General features: G+C 46.9%; 1 protein-coding gene across 1 annotated transcript in view; it reads right to left on the bottom strand.

The window, feature by feature from the left end:
• LOC137526181 (contactin-associated protein-like 5) overlaps positions 1 to 23,532 on the bottom strand; it is a 508,827-nt gene that overhangs the window by 230,721 nt on the left and 254,574 nt on the right. The window contains exons 6-7 of the mRNA XM_068247401.1: positions 19,851 to 20,035; positions 10,757 to 10,900 (exon numbers count right to left, since the gene is read on the bottom strand). Of these exons, the coding sequence (XP_068103502.1) occupies positions 10,757 to 10,900; positions 19,851 to 20,035 (329 nt within the window). The remainder of the gene's footprint in view (positions 1 to 10,756; positions 10,901 to 19,850; positions 20,036 to 23,532) is intronic.

Genomic DNA, 23,532 nt, shown 5'->3' with positions numbered 1-23,532 from the left:
GGGCAAGGGTGGGAAGGATGAAAAGCTAGGTGGCCATGCAACCATTCCTGCTAACCTAAAGCTTACTTGAGTCTTACAACACATTGGCTTAAGGGCTAGTTCACACTTGATTTAAAAACGTATCCGTAGCTACGTTTTTTGTCCCGGACGAAAAACGTAGCCACGGATACCAATGTTAAAAATAGGAACAGTACACACTCAAGTTAAAAACGTATCCGCGTGCGATCCGCGGAATACGTTTTTAAACCCGGAACGCGGAGTCCGGACTTGCAGCATTTTTCACGGACCCGTATACACGTACGGGTAGTGAAAATCAATGGGGAAACGGGCCTCCCTCTTCACTGACATTTTGGGACACTGGAAACGGATCAGTTTCCAGTGTCCCATGGTGAAGAAGGGGGCCGCCATGCTGGAGGGGGTAGCAGCCAGGACAGGGGGCTGCGGGCAAAGCGGCGGCCAGGGGGGGTCACATCCCCCCCCCTTGCTCACCTGGGTGCCCCCGTCCCCGCTCCCCCTCCAGCTCGCATATAATGTAATAATTTGTACCTAAGGAAGTTCGGCGAGCCGGGCACTTCCGCCCACACCGCTCGCCGTCACTTCCTGCGATGCCGCCCACTGAAATACAGAGGGCGACATTGCAGGAAGTGACGGCGAGCGGTGTGGGCGGAAGTGCCCGGCTCGCCGAACTTCCTTAGGTACAAATTATTACATTATATGCGAGCTGGAGGGGGAGCGGGGACGGGGGGCACCCAGGTGAGCAAGGGGGGGGGATGTGACCCCCCCTGGCCGCCGCTTTGCCCGCAGCCCCCCGTCCTGGCTGCTACCCCCTCTAGCAAAAAAAAACAAAAAACACGCAAGCGGATCCAAAACGTGTGCTGCAAAAAAGGCAGCACGGATCCGTTTGCGTTCCGGGTTTTGAAAATCGGAGCCCGGACCGCGGATGCGTCCCGCACCCGGAGCTAGTGTGGCCCTAGCCTAAGACTTTACCAAATCCAATGCTCCAATATGGGGAAGCTTCTCTGTTTGCTAAGGAAATCCCGCTGCACCAGATTGTAGGTTGAAATAGAAAATCTTTTATTCTTGATCCAACGTCAGTGTTACAAATAAAAGCTCACGCGTATCGGAGCAGAGGATGGCTCCTTAATCATAGCTCTGATTAAGGAGCCATCCTCTGCTCCGATACCCGTGAGCTTTTATTTGTAACACTGACGTTGGATCAAGAATAAAAGATTTTCTATTTCAACCTACAATCTGGTGCAGCGGGATTTCCTTGGTATATATGGACTTTTTGCATTTGACTCCCATGCTCCCAGTTTTGCAATATACGTGAGTGTAGCAGTCTCTCTCTTTCCTTTCAACTTCTCTGTTGCTGTTTGCTGTGTTGTTTTTTTTAAGTGTGGTGTCACCGTTCACTAATCTCTTCAACTACAATAAAGGCCCAGGGGTAGTCTTAGCTACCGTAATATCTATGTTACGGCAGGGCCCTTATTACACTTTCTCTTACAGGGCTATGGAAACGGTTTTGCCCATGCGGTAAAGCGAGGTGCAAAAATGAAATCATGCCTAGTAGAGGATGGTTTCAATCCATCAACCTCTGGGTTATGGGCCCAGCACACTTCTGCTGCGCCACTCTGCAGTCTGCTTACATTTGTATACAATCTTCAAGTTTAAGAACAGTACATTAGTTGAAATAAAGGGGAAAGTAACCTTGCGCTGCCTCGGTTTAGGAGATGATGAAGTGAAAAGTTAATGTCTTGGGTGCTGCTCTTGGTGCTGGGTGGCGCCAGTAAATCTAAAAAAGCAGAAAGAAAAAAGAGCTCTCCTCCTTGTGCATTAACTTCGTTTAATATCAATAATAGCGCTTACAATTGCACTTACAGTTTTGCAGCATTTTAAAAGGCACATCAGGGGCCTGCCGGCAAGTCCTCCCTCCTCACCTGCGCTTGGCCAGAGCTGCAGGGGCGATGTTCGGCGTGGAGCGAGGTGTGGTGGGCGGAGCCTGGTCCCGCTGGTGCCGTCTGACGTCACGACGCGTTTCGGCATTTAATCATGCCTTCGTCAGGTCTACTGCCGAACATCGCCCCTGCAGCTCTGGCCAAGCGCAGGAGAGGAGGGAGGACTTGCCGGCAGGCCCCTGATGCGCCTTTTAAAACGCTGCAAAACTGTAAGTGCAATTGTAAGCGCTTTTATTGATATTAAACGAAGTTAATGCATAAGGAGGATCGCTCTTTTTTCTTTCTACATTAGTTGAAATAGTTACACTACAATCTCTGTTACAGCCAGGGCCGGATTTGTACTTTCTACCGCCCAAGGCCCACTATCACCACCTGCCCCCTGACAACAGTATCCAAACCCCCCCCCCCCATCATTCCAACACGGCAGGGTTCAGATTGTAGGCACCTCTGAGGACAATTAGTGAAGTGATGGCTGGGATAAAATTATAAGATCCTCTGAGGACAGTTAGTGACAGGATGGCAGGGAATAGATTGTAAGCTCCTTGGCACGTTCAGTCAGAGACAGGCAGCTCGGAAATCCCTGTAACTGCCCTTTGCTGCCCCTTCGTCCCCTGATTGCCAGATCTGGCTGTTGGTAGCCACCCACCGCTATGTGCAAACTCTGTGTAGCAGGACAAATGTTCAGCAGGCTAACTGCTACTACCATCCTTCTGCCTACAGCCCGCCCATTGCTTTCCTGGTGCCCTAGGCCATGGCCTATATGGCCTTGCCTGAAATCCGGCCATGGTTACAGCAAGGCCCTAATGACACTTTCTCTTAAGGGACTATGGCCGCCGATTGGCCCATGTGGTAAAGCAAGGTGTAAAAAACAAACTACACCTAGCAGAGTATGGTTTCGATCCATCAACCTCTGAGTTATGGGCTCAGCACACTTCCACTGCGCCACTCTCTGCTGCCGCACAGTGAATGCTTCATTGTAGGAAAAAGTGGTGTTACACTTAGCCACACGGAGACATCTCTTGCTAATTTGACAAACACAACACACAAAAATTCCCCAAGTATGCAGCAACATTTCAGATTGAGGTGAATACCTCTCTTGAGAACTGACCTCCTCATTTTCTTAGGTTGCTTTATAGAAACCTTCCCTGTTGATTTATTAGTGGTTCTCACAGTGCCTACTGTAGATGTAGGTCAGGGCACATTAAAATTAATTGTCTATAGGGAACAACAGCTTTACCAAAGGGAGAGTAATACACAACTCCTCACAAGGTAACTTATTCACTAACGACCATCATTAACCGTTAGCTTCTGTTGCTCTTCACCTGTGCAGAATGGGATAGATGACAAGCAGATAAACCACTCCGACTTCTGAATAGTGTACTGGTTAAATCCACCACCTTTGACACCGGAGACCAGGGGTTATATCCTGGAGACAGTTATCTATTTAGTGAGAAGCACTTGGACAAAACTGTTGGGCAAGCACATGTGAAGTGACCTTAAAAAACAAAAAAAAATCAGATGCTCACTGATGTAGAGGGAAGGCTTTGGACTCCATGTAGCCTTCCCCATCCTCTCTTCATGCCCTCGTTCCACTGCTGTCCACCATTGAAATTCCATGCCTTTGGGAATCCTCGGAAGGTTTCAGAAGCATTCGTGTTCCCAAGTGCTTACTAAGCCGGATGGCAAACTCCCACATGCGCAGTACGGAGCTGCCCATTTTTGGATACCCGGTGCTGCACGAAGCAGCTGGTTTTTGGAGTGCTTCCAAGGACTCCCAAAGGTTCTCCTGTATTAACTTCAACTGGGGTGGGGGACGACTGCAGTGGACAATAGAGATGTCCCGAACGGTTCGCCGGCAAACTTCGGGTGGACTTTCCCGGAAGTTCAATTCACCCCATAATGCTCTATTGAGCAGAACTTTGACCCTCTACATCACAGACAGCAGGCACATTGTTGCCAATAAGACTGCACTCACTCCTGGAGCCCCCCCCCCCTATAAAAAGCAAGGTCCTTGTGCCATTTTACTCACTAGTCTGCCTGCACTAACTAGTTAAGGCACAGCTGCTGACAGATTCTGCTAGGGAGAGTTTAGTTAGGCTCTTATAGGCTTGTTCCTAGCTAATTGTTATTACTTTCCCCACTCCCTCCTCCCTCACTCCCTCCTCCTCCGGGGGAGGGTCTCATCTTCCAGGGAATTGTAGAATTTCAAAAGCCAGCTTATATACCTTGGCCAGAAATTGAACCCAGGTCTTGGCCGGGAATTGAACCCAGGTCTGAATGCTTGGTAGTCAGCTCTCTTAACCGCTATACCACCACCAGCACTACATGCTGAAGGCAGCCTAGAATGTACTGTTATGATCTATCCTAGAGAAAAATGAGCTTGCTTAAAGATTTGTAGGCTTTTAAAAGCCAGCTTACATACCTTGGCCAGGAATTGAACCCAGGTCTTGGCCAGGAATTGAACCCAGGTCTGAGTGCTCGGTAGTCAGCTCTCTTAACCAGACAGAAGTACAGTTGCGTGTACATAACGCAGTCAAGACATCAGCACTTGAAGGTAGAAGACGAAATGATGGCTTCAAGATTGGTAAACTTGTTACACCAGCAGGAGTGGCTCTAGGCTCATGGTGACCCTGGGCAGAGAAAGAATCAGCGGCCCCTTCGTCTGCCAATGTCAATATGGCATCTTATGTACAGTAAATGGCCACATCCATTGTGGACACTGCATGGCCACCTTTTGCTTATTATACAAATGTTCAACTTTTGCTGGAATTTGACACCTCGTTTTGAGGAGCTGATGGGGAGGACCTCCCGGCGACTAGGCTGCAGAGCCTTTACTAGAGATGCATGCAGGTGCTGGCACCGAACATGAATGCTATGCTGCATTGACATGCAAAAAAAAAAATACCCCCAAAAAAAAGACTCCTCGAAAATCAGAAATCGGATTTATGTGTAAATACTGCATTACCACAACTCAGTGATTTTAGCCCAATCACAGAACTCATATAAGCATGGGACCAATCAGATAATGCTGAGTCAACTCAAAGGTATTTGGCCAATCAGAGAATGCAAAAAACAACAAAAAAAGGACTCATCGGAAATCCGAATATTCACGGAATTAGAAATCAGCATTTCCAGCCATCCATACAATCCTGCACATTTGAAGCTCATGAGGGCCTTGAGTTCGACGCATGTGTGTTACACATACTTGCTCTGTCTGCGTTCGTTCCCCAGCGAGAGTGGTTAATGTTCTGGATGATGATGAGCTATTGGGTGTGGCCCGTCACTGATATTAAGGTTATTCTGCACAGAATGTTTTTCGATCAGTAATTACACCACAGGATTCCTCTGACTGATGATAATAATGGCCACATCTAACGCGGCTCTATCTGTGACACCAGAATGCTGCAGATGACTACCGCCATCCCCTCGCTGATAACCGCTCAGTCTGGGCACTCTACAAAGCCTCGCGCTGTATGATGCTAATAGACACAATCATTAACATACATGTACAAGGGTCAGTCAAGAGTAAAAGTGTCCATGCATCAGATGAAGTATGGGCGGATCAACCAAGAAGAGACAGATCTCTCGCTAAACAAATTTGATCGGAAAGAGATCTGTTGGCTGCCCATACACCACAGGCCCAGGGCCGGCGCTACCATAGAGGCAAAGGAGGCAGCTGTCCCAGGGCCCCAGAGCTTGCAGGGGCCCTCAGAGGCTACAAGAGGAAAACAAATTCAAATCGGCCTTATAGTTTTTGAGAAAATCGATTTTAAAGTTTCAAAGGAAAAAAAATACACATTCAAAAACCTGCCGACTTTAATGGTTGATAGCAAATCCACTTTAAATGCTAGAAACCCTAAATTTGTAGGATATGTTAAGGCAGGGGTCTCAAACTCAGTTTACCTGGGGGGCCGCAGGAGGTAAAGTCAGGATGAGGCTGGGCCGCATAAGGAATTTCACAATCGCGGCGCATCGCCGCCTCTGCCCGCCCCTCTCACTCTTCCTTCACAGAGAGGGGCGGGGAGAGGCGGCGATCCGTGCGGCGATTGACGTCAGGAGGGGCAGAGCTGAAGCTGAAAGCTCTGCCCCTTCCAGGAAATGCCGGCGGATTGCCCCCATGGGCGATTTGGGGGCTCTGCAGCCCTCGTTTAACGGCAGGGATGCGGCGGATTACTTGGGAGCACTGAAGCGAACTATAAGGAAGCTTTTGCCGGCGAGGGCCACAAAATATTATATCGAGGGCTGCAAATGACCCGCGGGCCATGAGTTTGAGACCCCTGTGTTAAGGAGATCATTAGGAATAAGAGGAAAAAACAATTTTTCAAAAATACCTTATAGTTTTTGAGAAAATCGATTTTAAAGTTTCAAAGGAAAAAGTATACTTTTAAATGCGGTAAATGTCACTTTTAGTAGCAAACCTAACGGTAGTGTAATTTTACATGTATCAAACGAAAGGGCAATACATTTCCTGACGGGGTTTCCAGGGGGTCCATACGCAGCCTCAGAGCTTTGGCCAGGGATCACTATACAGCCGCAATATGGCTGTATGAAGATCCCTGGCATTTTTTCCTATTTTCCCAATTTTTTTTTTTTTTATGTTTAGAGTGTGGGAATTTTTTTTTTTTAATTATGTGGGGTCCCCCCTCCTGAAACGTTTTAACCCCTTGTCCCCCATGCAGGCTGGGATAGCCAGAATGTGGAGCTCCGACCGATTGGGACTTCACACCCTGACTATACCAGCTGCAAAAAAGGTCCCCTAATGCCGATTTTTGTTCCTGGGTATATGTTTGGGGGGGGTCAGGTTTATTTTGCCCTGGGGCCCCATTGTTGCTTAAACCGGCCCTGCACAGGCCAATTCCCAATAAATTTCATGCTGAAATAGATCCAGAATCGGCCTTGCGACACCGCATCCACTGTCTCGCCGGCCTGACGTTGTGCCCCCATAATGCTCAATGTGCCCCCCCAGTGCACAAAACATTACCTGTCCGTGTCTGCGGCTGGCTCCAGGCTGGCTCCAGGCTCCGTCCATACAGGCACCTCACGTGTTTGCCGGAGTAACCTGGGCGCATGTGTGACGAAACACATGCGCGCTTACGTGTACGCCAACAGCCTCATGGAGCGCGTGTATGGATGGAGGTGGAAGCCTGGAGCCAGCCCGGAGCCAAGGGCAGGCACGGACAGGTAACGTTTTGTGCACTGGGGGGCACATTGAGCATTAGGGGGGACAACATCGGGAGTTTCGTTGTGTTTGTCGCTCATCCCATTATCGCTCACTGTTATCACCGTACACCCAACTAACCACAACGGCCCGACATCTTGCAGCATATCTGATCAACATGGTTAGCCCGTCTATCGGGCATGCACACCGATTATCATCCGATTCGATGATAATTACTAAATCAGATGGTGATCGGCCGCCAAGTTACTGGATGTATGGCCACCTTAATGTCTGTCGAGACATAATGCTTTAATGACACAGGGATGGACATAATCAACCTCAATTCGTTTTGTTGGTGTAGATGTCTACTCACAGCTAGACTCGCAGTGGTGGGCCGAAATTTTGCATGTGCGAAATTTTGCATCGAAATTCGCAATTATGCAACGTAATCGTAACGCGAAATTTCAGAGAAAATCGTAATTAATTTTGTATGTAAAAGTAGTGTTCCAAAATTTTGCATAATTTTTCATGTAATTTTTACTAAATTTTGTTTCATTTCATGCCAACTTGAGAGGTTAATAGCAAAGCCCCCCCACATGCCATTGCTGCCAAAATTGCTACATATGTTAAGCAAAATAGTGGGTATAAGTCACAAAAATAATTTTTCAAAAACAACTTGTAGTTTTTGAGAAAATCGATTTTAAAAATGCAAAGAAAAATGGTTTTTAAACTGTCATTTTTTCTAAGTTAAAAACCATTTTTAAAATCGAGTCTCTTAAAAACGATAACGTATTTTTGCTAAAAAAAAATTCTTTGACTTGTACCCACGATTCTCCTTAACATATGTAGCAATTTGGTGTCAATATCATGTATGGGGGCTTTGCTATTCACTGCCAAAGTCGGCAAGAAATTACGCAAAATTATGAATGACTACACGAAATCAATTGAATTTGCAAATCGTAATTACGTATAAGCGTAATTGCAAAAATGTACTAAACATTTAGCGAAATCGTAATTTGTTGATTACGTTCATCACTAAAAATGGTCTATGAGAATCGAATTATTCCAATTTGCATGCCAATTTAATGCAAATTGTAGGTAGCTTGGAATTTGGCCAGTCAGCTGCACTTCCTGCTGCTGCATGTCATTTGCATTAAATTTGCATTCAAGCTAAAAGTTTTGGGATTTTGTTGACCATCTGTAGTCAGAGCGCCTGTTAATTTGGACACCAGCTGTTGCTGATATTTTGAATACCGGTAAAGTACTGATATTCTACTGCCGGCTTCCGTTACCTATACCTCATACCAACCTGCCCTGCCTACACATAACACCAAACACTCCCCCCTACGCCTAACAGCAAGACCAGACACAGAACATCTATATTGTGCTTACTGAACAGGAAAAGCCGATCCGAACCCTGGTCTCCTGTACCAGAAGTAGAGCCCTTAACCAGTGTTGCCAACCTTTCACGTTATTTTTTACTGACAAATACCTAAAAATTTACTGACAAAAGATTTTTTTTACTGACAAAATCCCCTGCGCGCCGGAAAATGGGCGTGGCCACGCAACAATATGTGGGCGTGGTCAGGGGTGGGTCCAAATATACATGACTTTAGTGGTGCTGTAAAAGGTCTGACGGGGAAGTTTGAGCTCTGCCGTAGTGTTCCCCCCCCCTGCCCGCCCCCCAAAATACATGTAATCTTACAGCAGTTCACCAAAAATCTGGCAGAGGTTCTTCCAAAATACAGATAATATGGCAGTGGTTCCCTAACAATAGATGTAATGGCAGCAGCGATTCCCCCAACATACACATAATCTGGCAGCAGTTCCCCAAAATAGCACATGCCCCTGCTATTTATGAGGTCTGAAGCGAGATTTATTCTCGCTTCAGACTCTCTTTAAGGTCTATACAGAAGGTGTTCTATAAACCAGTATCTTTAATATATGAGTAAATATAATCCACAAGACAAGAAAAAAATCGGCACAAGATGAAGCTCTGGCAGGTTGGCAGCGGCAGGTGCAGAGTGCCACTGTGCCTCCAGTAGATAATATATCAAATTACAGAGGAGAGAAGAAGCTTCCGGGCACCAGTGTGCATAGCCAAGTCACCTTTTATTCAAAGCTCCCAACACCTTCAAGACATATATGCATAAACCTGACAGCTGTTTCGCAGGATAACCTGCTTCTTCACAGGCAGCAAATACGTATTTGCTGCCTCTGAAGAAGCAGGTTATCCTGCGAAACAGCTGTCAGGTTTATGCATATATGTCTTGAAGGTGTTGGGAGCTTTGAATAAAAGGTGACTTGGCTATGCACACTGGTGCCCGGAAGCTTCTTCTCTCCTCTGTAATTTAATATATGAGTAAATCAGGCAGGCAAAAAGGAATAGCTGCAGAACTCACAGAACAGTATGTGACCAGTTAGATCAGTTGATCCATTTCTAATGCTCTGATCTACAAGACTATCTTGTGCAAAAGCAGGTAGAGATCACAGCCAATCAGAGCCAGAGAAGTCAATCACCTGATCACGCTGGCCACATGCTCCTCAGTGAGCTATGCTAAACTCAGGCAACACTACTAGTCAGTATTGATGGTCATGTTCAGTGTCATAGCTAGAGTTTAAGGGGCCCCGTAGCAAAACTTTAATGAGGCCATCAGATGTAGGCACTCATGAGCAATTCCACCTGCCCCTATCCTATGGATACGAGTCAATTAGGCAATTTACATTCTCATACAGTCTACACTGCATATAGTCCATGGGCAATGGTCTAAGTCAGAGGGTGGAGGACCACAAGAAAGTTAACAGTAAATGCATCAAGTACTGTCTGGGCCCCCTCTGCACCGGGGCCCCATAGCAGCTGCTATTGCTGCTATGGCTATTGCTATGCCCTTGGTCATGCTGAGGAGAACTCATGGAGAAGCATGTGATGTGTTTGATCAGCTGAGCGATTTGCAAAGCTCTGATTCTGATTCATCCTGCTTTAGCACATGATCATGGCTAGCAAATCAGAGACTTACATATCTATCACCTGACCAAACTGATCACATGTTTCTGCATGAGTTCTCCTAGACACGACCATCACTAAACTACTAATCAGGGCTGGTTGTAGGTACAATGAGGCCCCAGGGCAAAAGAAAAAAAATGGGGTCTCCCTGACACCGCGGCAGTAAAGTCACCCCCAGGGACATCCAGCTGTCTGCCGCACCCTCTGCGCTCCACGATGCCCCTGCAAAGTTTTTAGCAGCATAGAAACTCACCTGTCCCAGTGGGCGCACTGTTCCATTACTCCATGGACTCTCATCTTCACCCTTGGAGGGACTCATTGACCTGGCACGTTTCTACGTAACCTCCCTGAGAAGATCCGTCCAGGCAAGGATGAAGATGACGAGGGCAAACAGACTAATGACCAACGGGACAGGTAAGTTCCTTTGCTGCCACAAACTTTGCAGGAGCCCAGGGGGGTACAAGTGTGGTGGAGAGGAGGGAGGCAGGGATTTTTGGGAGGCAGGGATTGCTGGCAGTGCTTGGGGCTCTTAGGTCAATTTCCCAGGTTGCCCCTAGGGTAACACCAGCCCTGGAACACCAGAGAAATTCCAAAAAGTGCAGAGTTCAAATAACAAAAAAGTGTGAAAACGTTCCTTACCACGATGTATATCTGGGGTTTGCGCCTCTTGGCCAGATCGATAACATTCACGCCGTTGTAGTAGAGGTTCTCGATACAGCCGTGGAAGTTCCTCTTCAGGAAGGTTCCGGGTTTTCCCGATACTGGAATCCCTCCAAAGCTGAACTTTGGAAAAGAAGAAAATGAAAACTTGCCTGACTTCTTTAGGTAATGTCACATAATTAAGACAGCAGGACGTAAATCAGATTATGCAGAGGAATTGTCGGCAAGGAAAGAAAAAAGAAAAAAAAATAACTCGGCAGCCGCAGCCAAAAACATTGGTTGAGAATGAATGGCCCGGAAAGTGGTATTTAATCATCCCGTGAAACGTGAATGAACAATATTAATAATCATTGTGCTACAGTTCTGCAGCCGAGAGAGAGAGACTGCAGTGAAATTTATTTAAATTCAGAATAACTTGGCCCCTCCATTATTTTCTACGGTGACCAAACGTATGAATTATTGAGATGACATTAATCTAAGTTCCCTGCCTATTCTCTAGCAAAGGCATACAAATTCCTTACTCAGAAAGCTCCGGTTGAGGCATAGTTTTCTTTTTTCTTCGTATGCATTACAACACTATTTTAAATTAATAATTTAATAATTTATAATAATTTAACAGAGATTGACCTCTTCTCCCTTTTATGGCTCATACTCACGGGCTACAAATGTCGCCGCAACACGCGGTGCGACAGGTCGCCCGTGAGTATGCGGCGTTGCACGGGCGCGCACCCCGAACCGTCGCTCGTCGCTGATGTCGCCGGGCGATTGAACCGCTCAATCGCCTGGCGACAGTCGCCGCCGCAACTCCGCCGGAACTGTCGCTAGTCCGCGTGAGTACACGGACTAGCGACAGCAACAAGATAAGCAATGCATTGGGCTTCCGGCGGGGGAAGGCGCAACAGCGACAGCTTCCGCCGCATCAGTTGCCAGGTCCCTCCGCCGTGTGTATGCGGAGGGACCTGGCGACGAGCTGTCGCCGGTCTGTCGCGCACACGCTCACGTGTGCTGGCGACAGGCCAAAAAGTTGCCCGTGAGTATGGGCCATTAATAATAAGTATCAAAAGGTGTGCCCCCACGCCCTCCCCCCCAAAAAATAGGTAGCCATCCACTATAGATAGGTAGCCAAAGGTGCCCCCCCACCTGAGTATAGGTAGCCAAGCTGTCCCCCTAATATAGGTAGCTAAGCTGTCTCCCCAGTATAGGTAGTCTAGGTGTCCCCCCAGTATAGATAGCCACCCCCAATATATGTAGCCAAAGGTGCCCCTGCCCCCCCCCCCTTCCCATATAGTGCATTGGTGTCAGTGGGGGTGTGTAGCTCTCTGCTGCCTCTCTATCCCCAATACTCACAGACCTGCAGATCAACTGCAACCCAGAAAGAGAGCAGTGCACAGTAACCATGTGACACTACTCACCTCCCATAGTTTCAGCGAGGAGCAGCTCTCCCTGCCAACAAGCTGTGGACTACCGCTAAGTCCCAGCTTGGTAACCTCATCAAGCTGGGATCCAACACTTGACTCAGTACGAGGCTGGATGCTGGACAGGGGGAGTGACGATCGTCGGAGGAACGTCTAGAGCAGCGTTTTTCAACCAGTGTTCCGCGGCACACTAGTGTGCCGCGGAACGTTGCCTGGTGTGCCATCCTCTTATCCCCCCTCCCGCACGTCCCCGCGGCCGCCGCTGCTATTACCTTAGCAGCGGCCGCTCTCCCCTCTCCAGCGCATGTATATTCTAGCAGCGTATCTCCCGGCTGCTCTGTGTGTGATGCGCAGGAGGCAGGGCTCGGTTTCTATAGTAACGGCGATACATATCGCCGTTACAGGAAGCCGCTGCCCTGCTTCCTTCCGCATCACACAGAGCAGCCGGAGATACGCTGCTTGAAATATACACGCGCCGGAGAGGGGAGGGGCGGCAGCTGTTAAGGTAATAACAGCGGCGGGGACAACTATCCTGGGGCACTATACTGACTATCCTGGGGCACTATACTGGCTATACTGGGGCACTATACTGGGGCACTATACTGGCTATACTGGGGCACTATACTGGGGCACTATTCTGGGGCACTATACTAGCTATACTGGGGCACTATACTGGGGCACTATTCTGGCTATACTGGGACACTATACTGGCTATACTGGGGCACTATACTGGGGCACTATACTAGCTATACTGGGGCACTTTTCTGGCTATACTGGGGCACTATACTGGCTATACTGGGGCACTATACTAGCTATACTGGGGCACTATACTGGGGCACTATACTGGCTATACTGGGGCACTATACTAGCTATACTGGGGGGCTATACTGGGGCACTATACTATGGCACTATACTGGCTATACTGACTATACTGGGGCACTATACTGGCTATACTGGGGCACTATTCTGGGGCACTATACTAGCTATACTGGGGCACTATACTGGGGCACTATTCTGGCTATACTCGGGCACTATACTGGCTATACTGGGGCACTATACTAGCTATACTGGGGGGCTATACTGGGGCACTATACTGGGGCACTATACTGGCTATACTGGGGCGCTATACTGGGGCACTATACTGGCTATACTGGGGCACTATACTAGCTATACTGGGGGGCTATACTGGGGCACTATACTAGCTATACTGGGGGGCGATACTGGGGCACTATACTGTCTATACTGGGGCACTATACTAGCTATACTTGGGCACTATACTAGCTATACTGGGGCACTATTCTGGCTATACTGGGGCACTATACTGGCTATACTGGGGCACTATACTGGCTATACTGGGGCACTATACTAGCTATACTGGGGGGCTATACTGGGGCACTATACTGTGGCACTATACTGGCTATACTGACTATACTGGGGCACTGGCTGTCGGCAACCAGTCCTCCGATGAGTCCGATGAATGATTGCTGCCCCTCCGCCGCCTGAGCATCCTCTTTACAGCCAGTATCAGACCTCCGATCAGCGCGACAGTGGAGGCATAGAAGGACACACTCTACTCGCGCCCGGTGTACTTCAAATGCGGAATTGACGTCATTAGTCACTTCCGCATTTGGCGTACACGGGCGCAAAGAGTGTGCGTCCTACTCTGTCTCTGCTTACGCGCTGATCGGAGGTCTGATACTGGCTGTAAAGAGGATTGCGGGAGGGGGGCGCAGGCACAGCGGCAGACAGTACAATGGTGGCATGGGGCAGGCATGGCGCCCATGGGTGCATGGGCGCCCATGGCACAAGCCATGCCTGCACCCCTCTAGTTACGCGTCTGACTATACTGGCTATACTGGGGCACTATTCTGGGGCACTATACTAGCTATACTGGGGCACTATACTGGGGCACTATTCTGGCTATACTGGGGCACTATACTGGCTATACTGGGGCACTATACTAGCTATACTGGGGGGCTATACTGGGGCACTATACTGGGGCACTATACTGGCTATACTGGGGCGCTATACTGGGGCACTATACTGGCTATACTGGGGCACTATACTAGCTATACTGGGGGGCTATACTGGGGCACTATACTAGCTATACTGGGGGGCTATGCTGGGGCACTATACTGTCTATACTGGGGCACTATACTAGCTATACTGGGGCACTATACTAGCTATACTGGGGCAGTATTCGGGCTATACTGGGGCACTATACTGGCTATACTGGGGCACTATACTGGGGCACTATACTAGCTACACTGAGGCAACTAAACTCCCTACACTGGGGCAACTATGCCAGCTATGCAGCCGCGCCCCAGGCCCCCCCTCCCCCATAGCCTGCTGCGCACGGCACTGTCCACTAGGTAGCGCAAACAACCGGGGGCCGCATCCCCCCCTCCCCCCGCGCCGTTCCCTGGAGAAAAATGTGGTCAGACAGTGTTCCCCGGGCCGGAAAAGGTTGGGAAACACTGGTCTAGAGAGTTGAATGGATCCTCTTCTTCTGCCGCCGCCTAGTTATCACTATGATCTGCGGCGATCGTAGTTATCACATGATCAGGAGCCAATCGCCATGGCTCCTGATCAGTGAGGGGAGAGGTCCAGCTGAATCTCCCCATTTGGCTGCGCACAACGGGACCAAGGGGGTGGGGCATTACAGTTACGTCCATTCACGGTGGCGTAGTGGTTAGCTCTCTCGCCTTGCAGCGCTGGGTCCCTGGTTCGAATCCTAGCCAGGGCACTATCTGCAAAGAGTTTGTATGTTCTCTCCGTGTCTGCGTGGGTTTCCTCCAGGCACTCCAGTTTCCTCCCACATTCCAAAAACATACGGATAAGTTAATTGGCTCCCCCTAAAATTGGCCCTAGACTACAGTACTTACACTACATAATATAGACATATGGCAATGGTAGGGATTAGATTGTGAGCTCCTTTGAGGGACAGTTAGTGACAAGATATATATATATATATACACTGTACAGCGCTGCGTAATATGTCGGCGCTATATAAATACTAAATAATAATAATAATAATTCAGCAGCACAGGACGTAACTGTAACGTCCTTGGTCCCAGAGGGGTTAAGGAAACATCTTAACACAGAAAGTCGCATGGAATGGTAGGTCTATGGAACATTCACAGTGCATGCGGTGCACTGGGATCCAACACATTACAGTAACCAAATGGCTAATTTCACAGGGGCCACTTGCATAACACACGTTTTATAATGATCTGCAATGCAGACTGGACATAGACTTCAATACAAAGCCTGCAGGCAGCGAGAATAACTTGATCCGTTACAACGCAGCACTGTGAACAAGCGCAAAAAATTGGGCAGTAAGTTGACATGCAGAATTATTGTGTGCATAAAAGGTGTGTGAGAGAAAAAAAGCACAACCGCATTAGCGCAAATCGTCCATTAGCCACGGGCTTCCGCATAATTCTGCAACGCAATTGAGCACTGTGAACTAGGCCTGAAGCTCTGATTAGATAAGGTTTTGTGATTCCTTACTGAATATACGATATAAATTTATCTTTATTGTTGGGTGATCAAAGATGGTAAAGACACTCTAAATGGAGACCAGAATCTGCAAAGAAATGTAAAGAGGAATCCATATATTGCAATAACATAAATATATACTGTAGCTACAGAGAGCTTTGGTACATTGTTTGGCAGAACTAAGGCCCGGACTTACCTCACAAGAGCCTATAGGCACAGATGTCCTGGCACCACAGACTCCTCCCTCCATGCAGAGGCGTATCTAGAGGGATGCAGGCATGGCTCATGCCATGGGCGCCACAGCAACATGGGCTCCATGCTTGCCCCTGTGCTGCACCCCTATCACTCAGGGCCCTTTCACACCAGAGGACTTTTTCGGCGTTTTAACGCCACAGCCGAAGTTGGCGTTTTCCAAGGTAAAATGAAAGTCCATAGACTTTCATTTTACCTTTCACATCTAACTCGGCGTTTTGGAGCGTTGCGTTTCAACGCTCCCAGGAGCTTTTTCAGGGCTGTTTACAGCCGAAGTTGGCTGTTGGCGTTTCAATGATAGTCAATGGAAAACGCCAACTTCAGCGTTTTCAAAGCGATTTCAAAGCGTTTTTCAGCTGACTTGTTTACTTATTTTTATAGAAGAAAAAAAAAAGGACGTTTTCATATGAGCTGTAGAACACTTTGAAAACGCTTTGAAAACGCTATGTATTGGCGTTAAGCAAAAGGCTGAGTTTCAGCCTTTTCTACCGCAGCCTCTAGTGTGAAAGAGCCCTCAGACCTTAGGTCAGATTATTTATGTTATCTGGGGAACATGGCTTCTTAACTTATGTATGTAGTTCATGCTTGGCATAATCATTAGGAAAGATGGCAGAGAGGGAATAAGAAGAGATATTTCCAAAAAAATAACTTCAGCAATATCTCGAGCCAAAAAAAACCTCAAAAAACCACAGGCAACCATAACATGTACACAAGAAAGGGTGCTGTTTTTAGAGAGGAAGGGGGCTCGGATCAAGGGGAGAGGGGCGCAATTTCAGTGTTTGCCATAGGCTCTAAATTAACCAGGTACGCCCCCGCCTCCATGAACCTACAAACCCCAAAACTACACCAGAAGGGTGCTGGCTGACCCAGCTGTCACTTCTCCTTTAGTTCCCTTGCCTGCCATAGGTACTACAGGTGACCCTTAGTATTAGGTAACCAGAGGTATCCTCAATATTAAGTAGCTAGAGGTGCCCTTGACTAAAGGGAGATCTCGTCATTGGAATGCTGAGAGCAGGGTGAGTTTCATTTACACTTTCATCAGGACTCTGCATATGGAAGGAGGGAGGCACTCTGGGAGCGGAGTTGGCCGCTTTTCCACCATCAGGCGCCTGTAGGCACGTGCCAACCGTGCCTTAAGATAAATCCAGCCCTGGCAGAACTGTATTAATTTCACATTTGATTTGAGATCGTCTGTAATGCCTACAAGAATAGATTTTCAATCCTGCAGTCAGTACTTTCTCTTCCGCCGGCTATAACCAACCGCCCGGACCTTTGAATGAAAATTATTTTGTTCAAGCCATCAAAATGTGCAAAGGTCAACGGCGATTCAAAATAAAAATCACTGATTTTATGCCTTTAACGGCGCCTGTAAAAGTCAAACCACAAATACAATCCGGACGGGCATGCGGCTATGTTATTACTTTAATGCGCTATAAACTTGCTGCCATCTTGCGTTGTTTATAGCACGGCGGATGGCGAAATGCTAGATGGCGTACGAACGCCACTGCCGCCACAGCTCCGCGAAAATGTTAAGACAGATTTATACGTAAAGGACAAGCAAGTTTTTTTTTTATTGCTAAAACAGAAGCAAGGAAATATTTTCTGCCAGACTGATTGCAAAATCCTCATCCATTTTCTGCAGTCTCTTTTATTAGATTATTTTATGCCGTAAAGTCATTAGCAGGTAATATATCTATATTGAATTCCCGGGCGTCCCGATTTGGAAGGTCACGGTAAATATGCCTTTGTCAAATCGAATGCGTGTAATCGTATTTTCTTACCAGTCGTAGCTACTAATTAAACCCATTTCGGAGTTCTGCGCTTGCCTCGCATTTAGTCTGCCGCACATTAATTCCGCTGGCCTGATAAATAGCAATAATCCAAAGATATTCTTCTTCTATTTTATCGACCATCAAAAAGGACGATGAGATATAATTTAACGGAGGCTGTAATTTCAGCAGGGCTCGAGATGGCGTGGGACTTAATTAGAAAATTATTGCTACAAACAAATTATTAACGGCACCGAACTGCAAGGCAAATCTGCTTACTAATATCCGGCGTATAAAATTATACGGCCTAGTTTGTACGGGGCCTTCGTTAAAATTGCACAAGAAAGACATTAAGGGATTAATCCCAGTACTTGAGTTTAATCTCTCTGCAGAGTCCGGGGTGCAAGACACAACATTTTAATTCGTTGCAACAAAACTCTCAGCTAGTTATAAAGATTAAACCAAGACATTCATTGTTTAAAGTCCAACCCTGGGAATCTTTTTTTTTTTTTTTCGTTTGGATAACGTTCTGTGAAGTTAGCATCAAGTGTATGGTGTCAATACACTGAGCAATTTTCCTCATTTATTCAATCACCTGAAGATCGATGTCCTACTCCTAACATGGTTGCCCGATTGTAATCTTGACCAATTTACAGCCCCAGTTGATCAAAGTTATCATATACATGCAGAGCTAGCAATTGGTATAGATAGATTGGGCCACCACCACTAATCCAACCCCACTAATTAACCCCCCGCCCAATGCTCCCCTGCTCACCATATCTCTGGGGTTAACCCGCAATCAGGCACTGTTGGTTTGCTCAGCCTGCTATGCAACACAAGCTCAGCCTTCTATACAACACAAGCTCAGCCTTCTATACAACACAAGCTCAGCCTTCTATGCAACACAAGCTCAGCCTTCTATGCAACACAAGCTCAGCCTTCTATACAACACAAGCTCAGCCTTCTATACAACACAAGCTCAGCCTTCTATGCAACACAAGCTCAGCCTTCTATACAACACAAGCTCAGCCTTCTTTGCAACACAAGCTCAGCTTTCTATGCAACACAAGCTCAGCCTTCTATGCAACACAAGCTCAGCCTGCTATGCAACACAAGCTCAACCTTCTATACAACACAAGCTCAGCCTTCTATGCAACACAAGCTCAGCCTTCTATGCAACACAAGCTCAGCCTTCTATACAACACAAGCTCAGCCTTCTATACACCACAAGCTCAGCCTTCTATGCAACACAAGCTCAGCCTTCTATGCAACACAAGCTCAGCCTTCTATGCAACACAAGCTCAGCCTTCTATGCAACACAAGCTCAGCCTTCTACGCAACACAAGGAAGCTCCACCTATACAGTTCCTCCAACAAAAACAGACCTCCAATGTGTAAAATCTTCTCACATTTAAAGGGAGCCTGAAGATAGTTAACAAAAAAAAGGGTTACACTTACCTGGGGCTTCTGCCATCCCCCGCCAGCCGTCCTGTGCCTGCACCGGTCCTTAATGATCCTCTGGTTCCCCGCCACGGCGCAGTTTTGGTATTACTGACTTGCAAGTGGATGGCCACTGCCTCTGCACGACCCTGCCCACACGCATCCTTGTTCCCTCTCCCTCTCCCGGCACCAGTCCTCAACGATCCTCCGGTCCCCTGCCACGGCGCAGTTTCAGTATCGCCGACTTGCAAGTCGACGGCCAATGCAAGTACATAAAAACTTGTAAAAAAAAAAAAAGCAGACAAGTGTATATCACCGATCCCCCTGGCTAGGCTGCAGCTCACATTCGTGTAAGCACATTCGTGTAAGCATGTGAATCGTCAAGGGGGTAGCCTCTGGGCTTACAGGAAGAATTCATCCTTATGACTTTTACGTACCGCTCCACAGCCCAATACGGATCATCACAATTGTATGACATTTCTCACACAAGGGGTAGGCAGACACAATTTCTACTAATAAACATATGATCAGTGACGTTAGAAGAACTTAATGGACACTTTTTACTGTCTTGACTAGATCTCTACTTTAAGTTTACTTCTTGGGTTGGGATCCCTTGAAGATATGATTTCATTCGAAGCAAATCTAATGTTCTCTCGAAACATTTGATATTACCATAATGCAGTACAGAAAAACGCACCTCATAATCAATGTCTAACTCATCTGACTCGCCCTTAGTACGGAAATGTTGAGTGTATTTGTCCACCGTGAAGTTGACCTGCTTGTTAAATCGGTCTATAAGCACAGAATGCCAGTGCTGGTCATCCAGTAAGCTCCCCAACGTCACCATCGTGTGAGTGTTACCGAACCGCAGCTTGGCGTCACCTGGAGAGAGAAAGCAGGGATACATTTCACTATAATGGGCACAATTCTCTAAGATCATGCTGGTGATAATAAGGCAAGTGAGAACTTATGACACATTAACAGTATTTTAAGTGTTTTACTCACTAAAGAAGCTCGTCATATTAACATGTAGTGATACATTTTCACAGTGAGAGTGTTGTCTTATCATTCCAGTCCTTAAGTTATCACCACTGTAGTTATTCTTATATGCAGTAGATAGGGAGGAGCACACACAGTTACTATGTAGCTTCGCCCCTCCCGCTGACTCCTCTGCCAGCATGCAGATGCTGTATATGGCAGCCAGGGAATGAGAGAAAGAGAGAGGTTGTGCCTGTGTGTGGCTGTGTCTATGTGTGTGTCTATGCATGTCTGTGTGCGGCTGTGTCTGTGTGTACCTAAGCTTGATGTCTCTCTCTCTTCCTCACTCCCTGTGTGCCCACTGTGTATTTAACTATAAAAAGTCCCCTTCTGTATAAAATACTAAAAAAATTAAGCAGACAGCTCAGAATCATTCACTTTACATTGCAGTCTCTAGTAACACTCCACTTAACAACAGCTCAACCCAGGTGATAACTCCTCACACACTTTTCAGTTGTTATCACTTGCATTCCTCTCTGTGAATTAACATCCTATCTTAAAGTTTAGTATTCCATCATTAGTTTAAGGATTCAGTCATTAACTTTAGGAATTACTCCTTAACTTAAGGAGATTAAGGTTAAGGATTAAGGTTTTAGTGAGGTAAATTGCTTAGATAATAAAACATGATTTATCATCATGGTGATAACAGTAAACACAGCTCAGAATCATGATTGAAGACAGGAGATAAGCTTAGTGAATTGTGGCCAATGTCACTCTTTCAACCAACACTCATGGCAGGACAATGACCTGGCTTGTTGTATTTACACTTTTCTAAACTTTATTTACAGTTAATACAGGTATGCTTGAAGAATAACACAGTAAGCATTGCAAGAATAAATCTACTGATTCACACACAAGTTTAAATATCAAGTAACATCAAGCAGTCTTTCCAAATGCCTACTAACACCGTACACCATTATTTTGCTGTCCATCAAAGTCAAGATTCAAAGGCATAAACATTAGCTTCGTGTAAAGGTACTGGATGAATAACTACGTGCCAAGGTGGAAATAACATCAAATAAGAAAATCATATAAATACAGAGTGAATCCAATCGGACTTGGCTATTTCCGTCTGAGTCCAAATGAAAGCCGGTACTGCACCTGCGCAAGGTTCACACAGGATTGTTATGATTCTGGAGCCCGGCAGGATATTACGCAGCAGATCCCGCTTGGTCCTTCTAGATATGTGTCTGTACAAACATACCCTCAAACTGTCACTTGAGGGATGGAGGCCCAACCCCTTCTGGGCAAGAATCCTTGTGCATCAAGGTACTGTCTAGATTTGCTTTATGTTGTTTTTTTGCACATCAACAATCACAATTTTAAGAGTGACCAACTTTGGATTCCTAAAGATCAAGTGGAGATGGCACTTCCCCAGATGTGCTTATTGTGGTTGCCTACAATCAACCAGGGCCGGATTTAGGGCAAGGCCACCTAGGCCATGGCCTGGGGCACCACAGGAGCAAGGGTGCTAAAGCAGCAGGGTAAACTGGTGCAAACTTGCAAATACTGCAATGCAGGGAGATCAGGAGAATGCCTGACCGGAGTGCTCTGCTGACAGCAGCCACCTTGCTCTCTGTGCACGTTTGGAGGCGGAAAGGAAGTGGAAGCTTCTGCACTGGAGACGAGCAGAGAAATGGCACTGTGGCACTAATGGCTGCTGCGGTGTGAAGGCGAGCTGGCTACCTATACTGAAGGGGGATGGGAAAAGGAGGGATTAAGGGAGCCATCTGGTGGCTACCTATACTGGAGAGAAGACGGAGGGGTCATCGCGCTACCTATACCGAAGGGGGCGGCTGGTGACAGTGGCCTTGGGCGGTAAAGAGTACAAATCTGGCCCTACATGCAACCGTCACTTGTGAGTGTCAGTTTATCAGAATGTCCCTCCTCCCATTTTCCCACTTTATTCTTAAATACTACACCAGATAGGGTTCTTATTGCCCCTGTCCTTTTTTCTGTCACTTTGATCCAGAACCTTCTTAGGTCTGGAAGCCATGGTGTTCTTTTTTGTCTTATTGCTTTTCCTTTGCTTTGAAAAGGTCAGATGTATGGATACTATTTTTGAAGAAGCCACATCAATACACTTTAGTTCTGCATACATCTATCATCTAGAAACTGTAAAAGTGGCCAAACATCTATCGACTTGGTGGCCAATTGACCACCTGATTTGACAGGGCTGACTTTAGACATTTTCAGGCCCCAAACCGACACACTTACTGGGCCCGCCTCAATCCCCTCTGCCCCCCTCCCTCCCCCCAAGCAGTGTATTTCCATAAAATAATTGTGAAATAAGTGCAAAATAAATACATAATAATATGGTAGGACTTATAACTATTACTATGGTAAGGTTAGATTGTGAGTTCCTGTGAGGACATTCAGTGATTTGACTATGTACTGTGGAGAGAAGCAGGAGGGGGCTCTCTGCCTACAGGAGAGAATGGGGGAATAGGTAGACAGTTGATCTACTGCCTCAAGATACAAACTCAAGTGCTAAATACTGGAATTCACTTCTCTGTACTGCTCTTTAATCTGACCTGTTGCTCAGTTATCATAAGAACAATAGCATTCACTCAGCTTACAGGGTAGGGGAGAAAAAACACAATTTGTGTGCTTCAGTGTGGAATTCATAATCTCTGAAGTTGAGACAGTTAGCTTTTCCTGTTCAGTGCACAATGCTGGAGTCTGGAAACAGTTAAATGTATGTCACTCAGCAGGGAGGTTGAAAATTGGTGCTGCCAAGTATAGGGCAGATCGACAATGCGACCAATTTCAGGCCAAGTATGTTGATCTGGCATGCTGCAAGGTTTGGAGCCGTAATGGTCAAAGGGGTGCATGGCGGTAACTGCAAGTGATATCGGGATGAGCAATGAACGCAACAAAACCCCGGCGCTGACCCCCCTAATGTCCAATGTGCCCTCCCCCCCCCCTTCCCCCAGTGCCCAGTGCACTATACATTACATGTCATTGTCCGCCGCTGGCTCTGGCCCTCATCCTCTGCCCATACATGCGCCCCACGTGGTTGCTGACGTACACATGGTCGCATGTGTAACATCACCCACGCGCCACACGCTGCCTGATTTTCATTATACTGATTTAAAATCAGCCTGGGGTGTATGGGCAACCGACAGATCTCTCTCTAATCAGAATCAGTTAGAGAGCGATTTGTCTCTTGGTCGCATCCGCCCATCATTCCTAGGTGTATGGATACCATAAGTGAACTGTCTGACCAAGACCAACCAAGCTAACAAATACACACACTCACACTGCGTACAAAAGACTATTACAGTCAGATGTTCTAGCACTTGGCATGGTAGTCACAGCACTGCATTTTCTTCCAATGA

The sequence above is a fragment of the Hyperolius riggenbachi genome, chromosome 7, assembly GCF_040937935.1.
Source record: "Hyperolius riggenbachi isolate aHypRig1 chromosome 7, aHypRig1.pri, whole genome shotgun sequence".
NCBI classification, from domain to species: domain Eukaryota; kingdom Metazoa; phylum Chordata; class Amphibia; order Anura; family Hyperoliidae; genus Hyperolius; species Hyperolius riggenbachi.
Note: the sequence above shows the minus strand (reverse complement) of the source record. Positions and strands in the feature narration are given on the sequence as shown.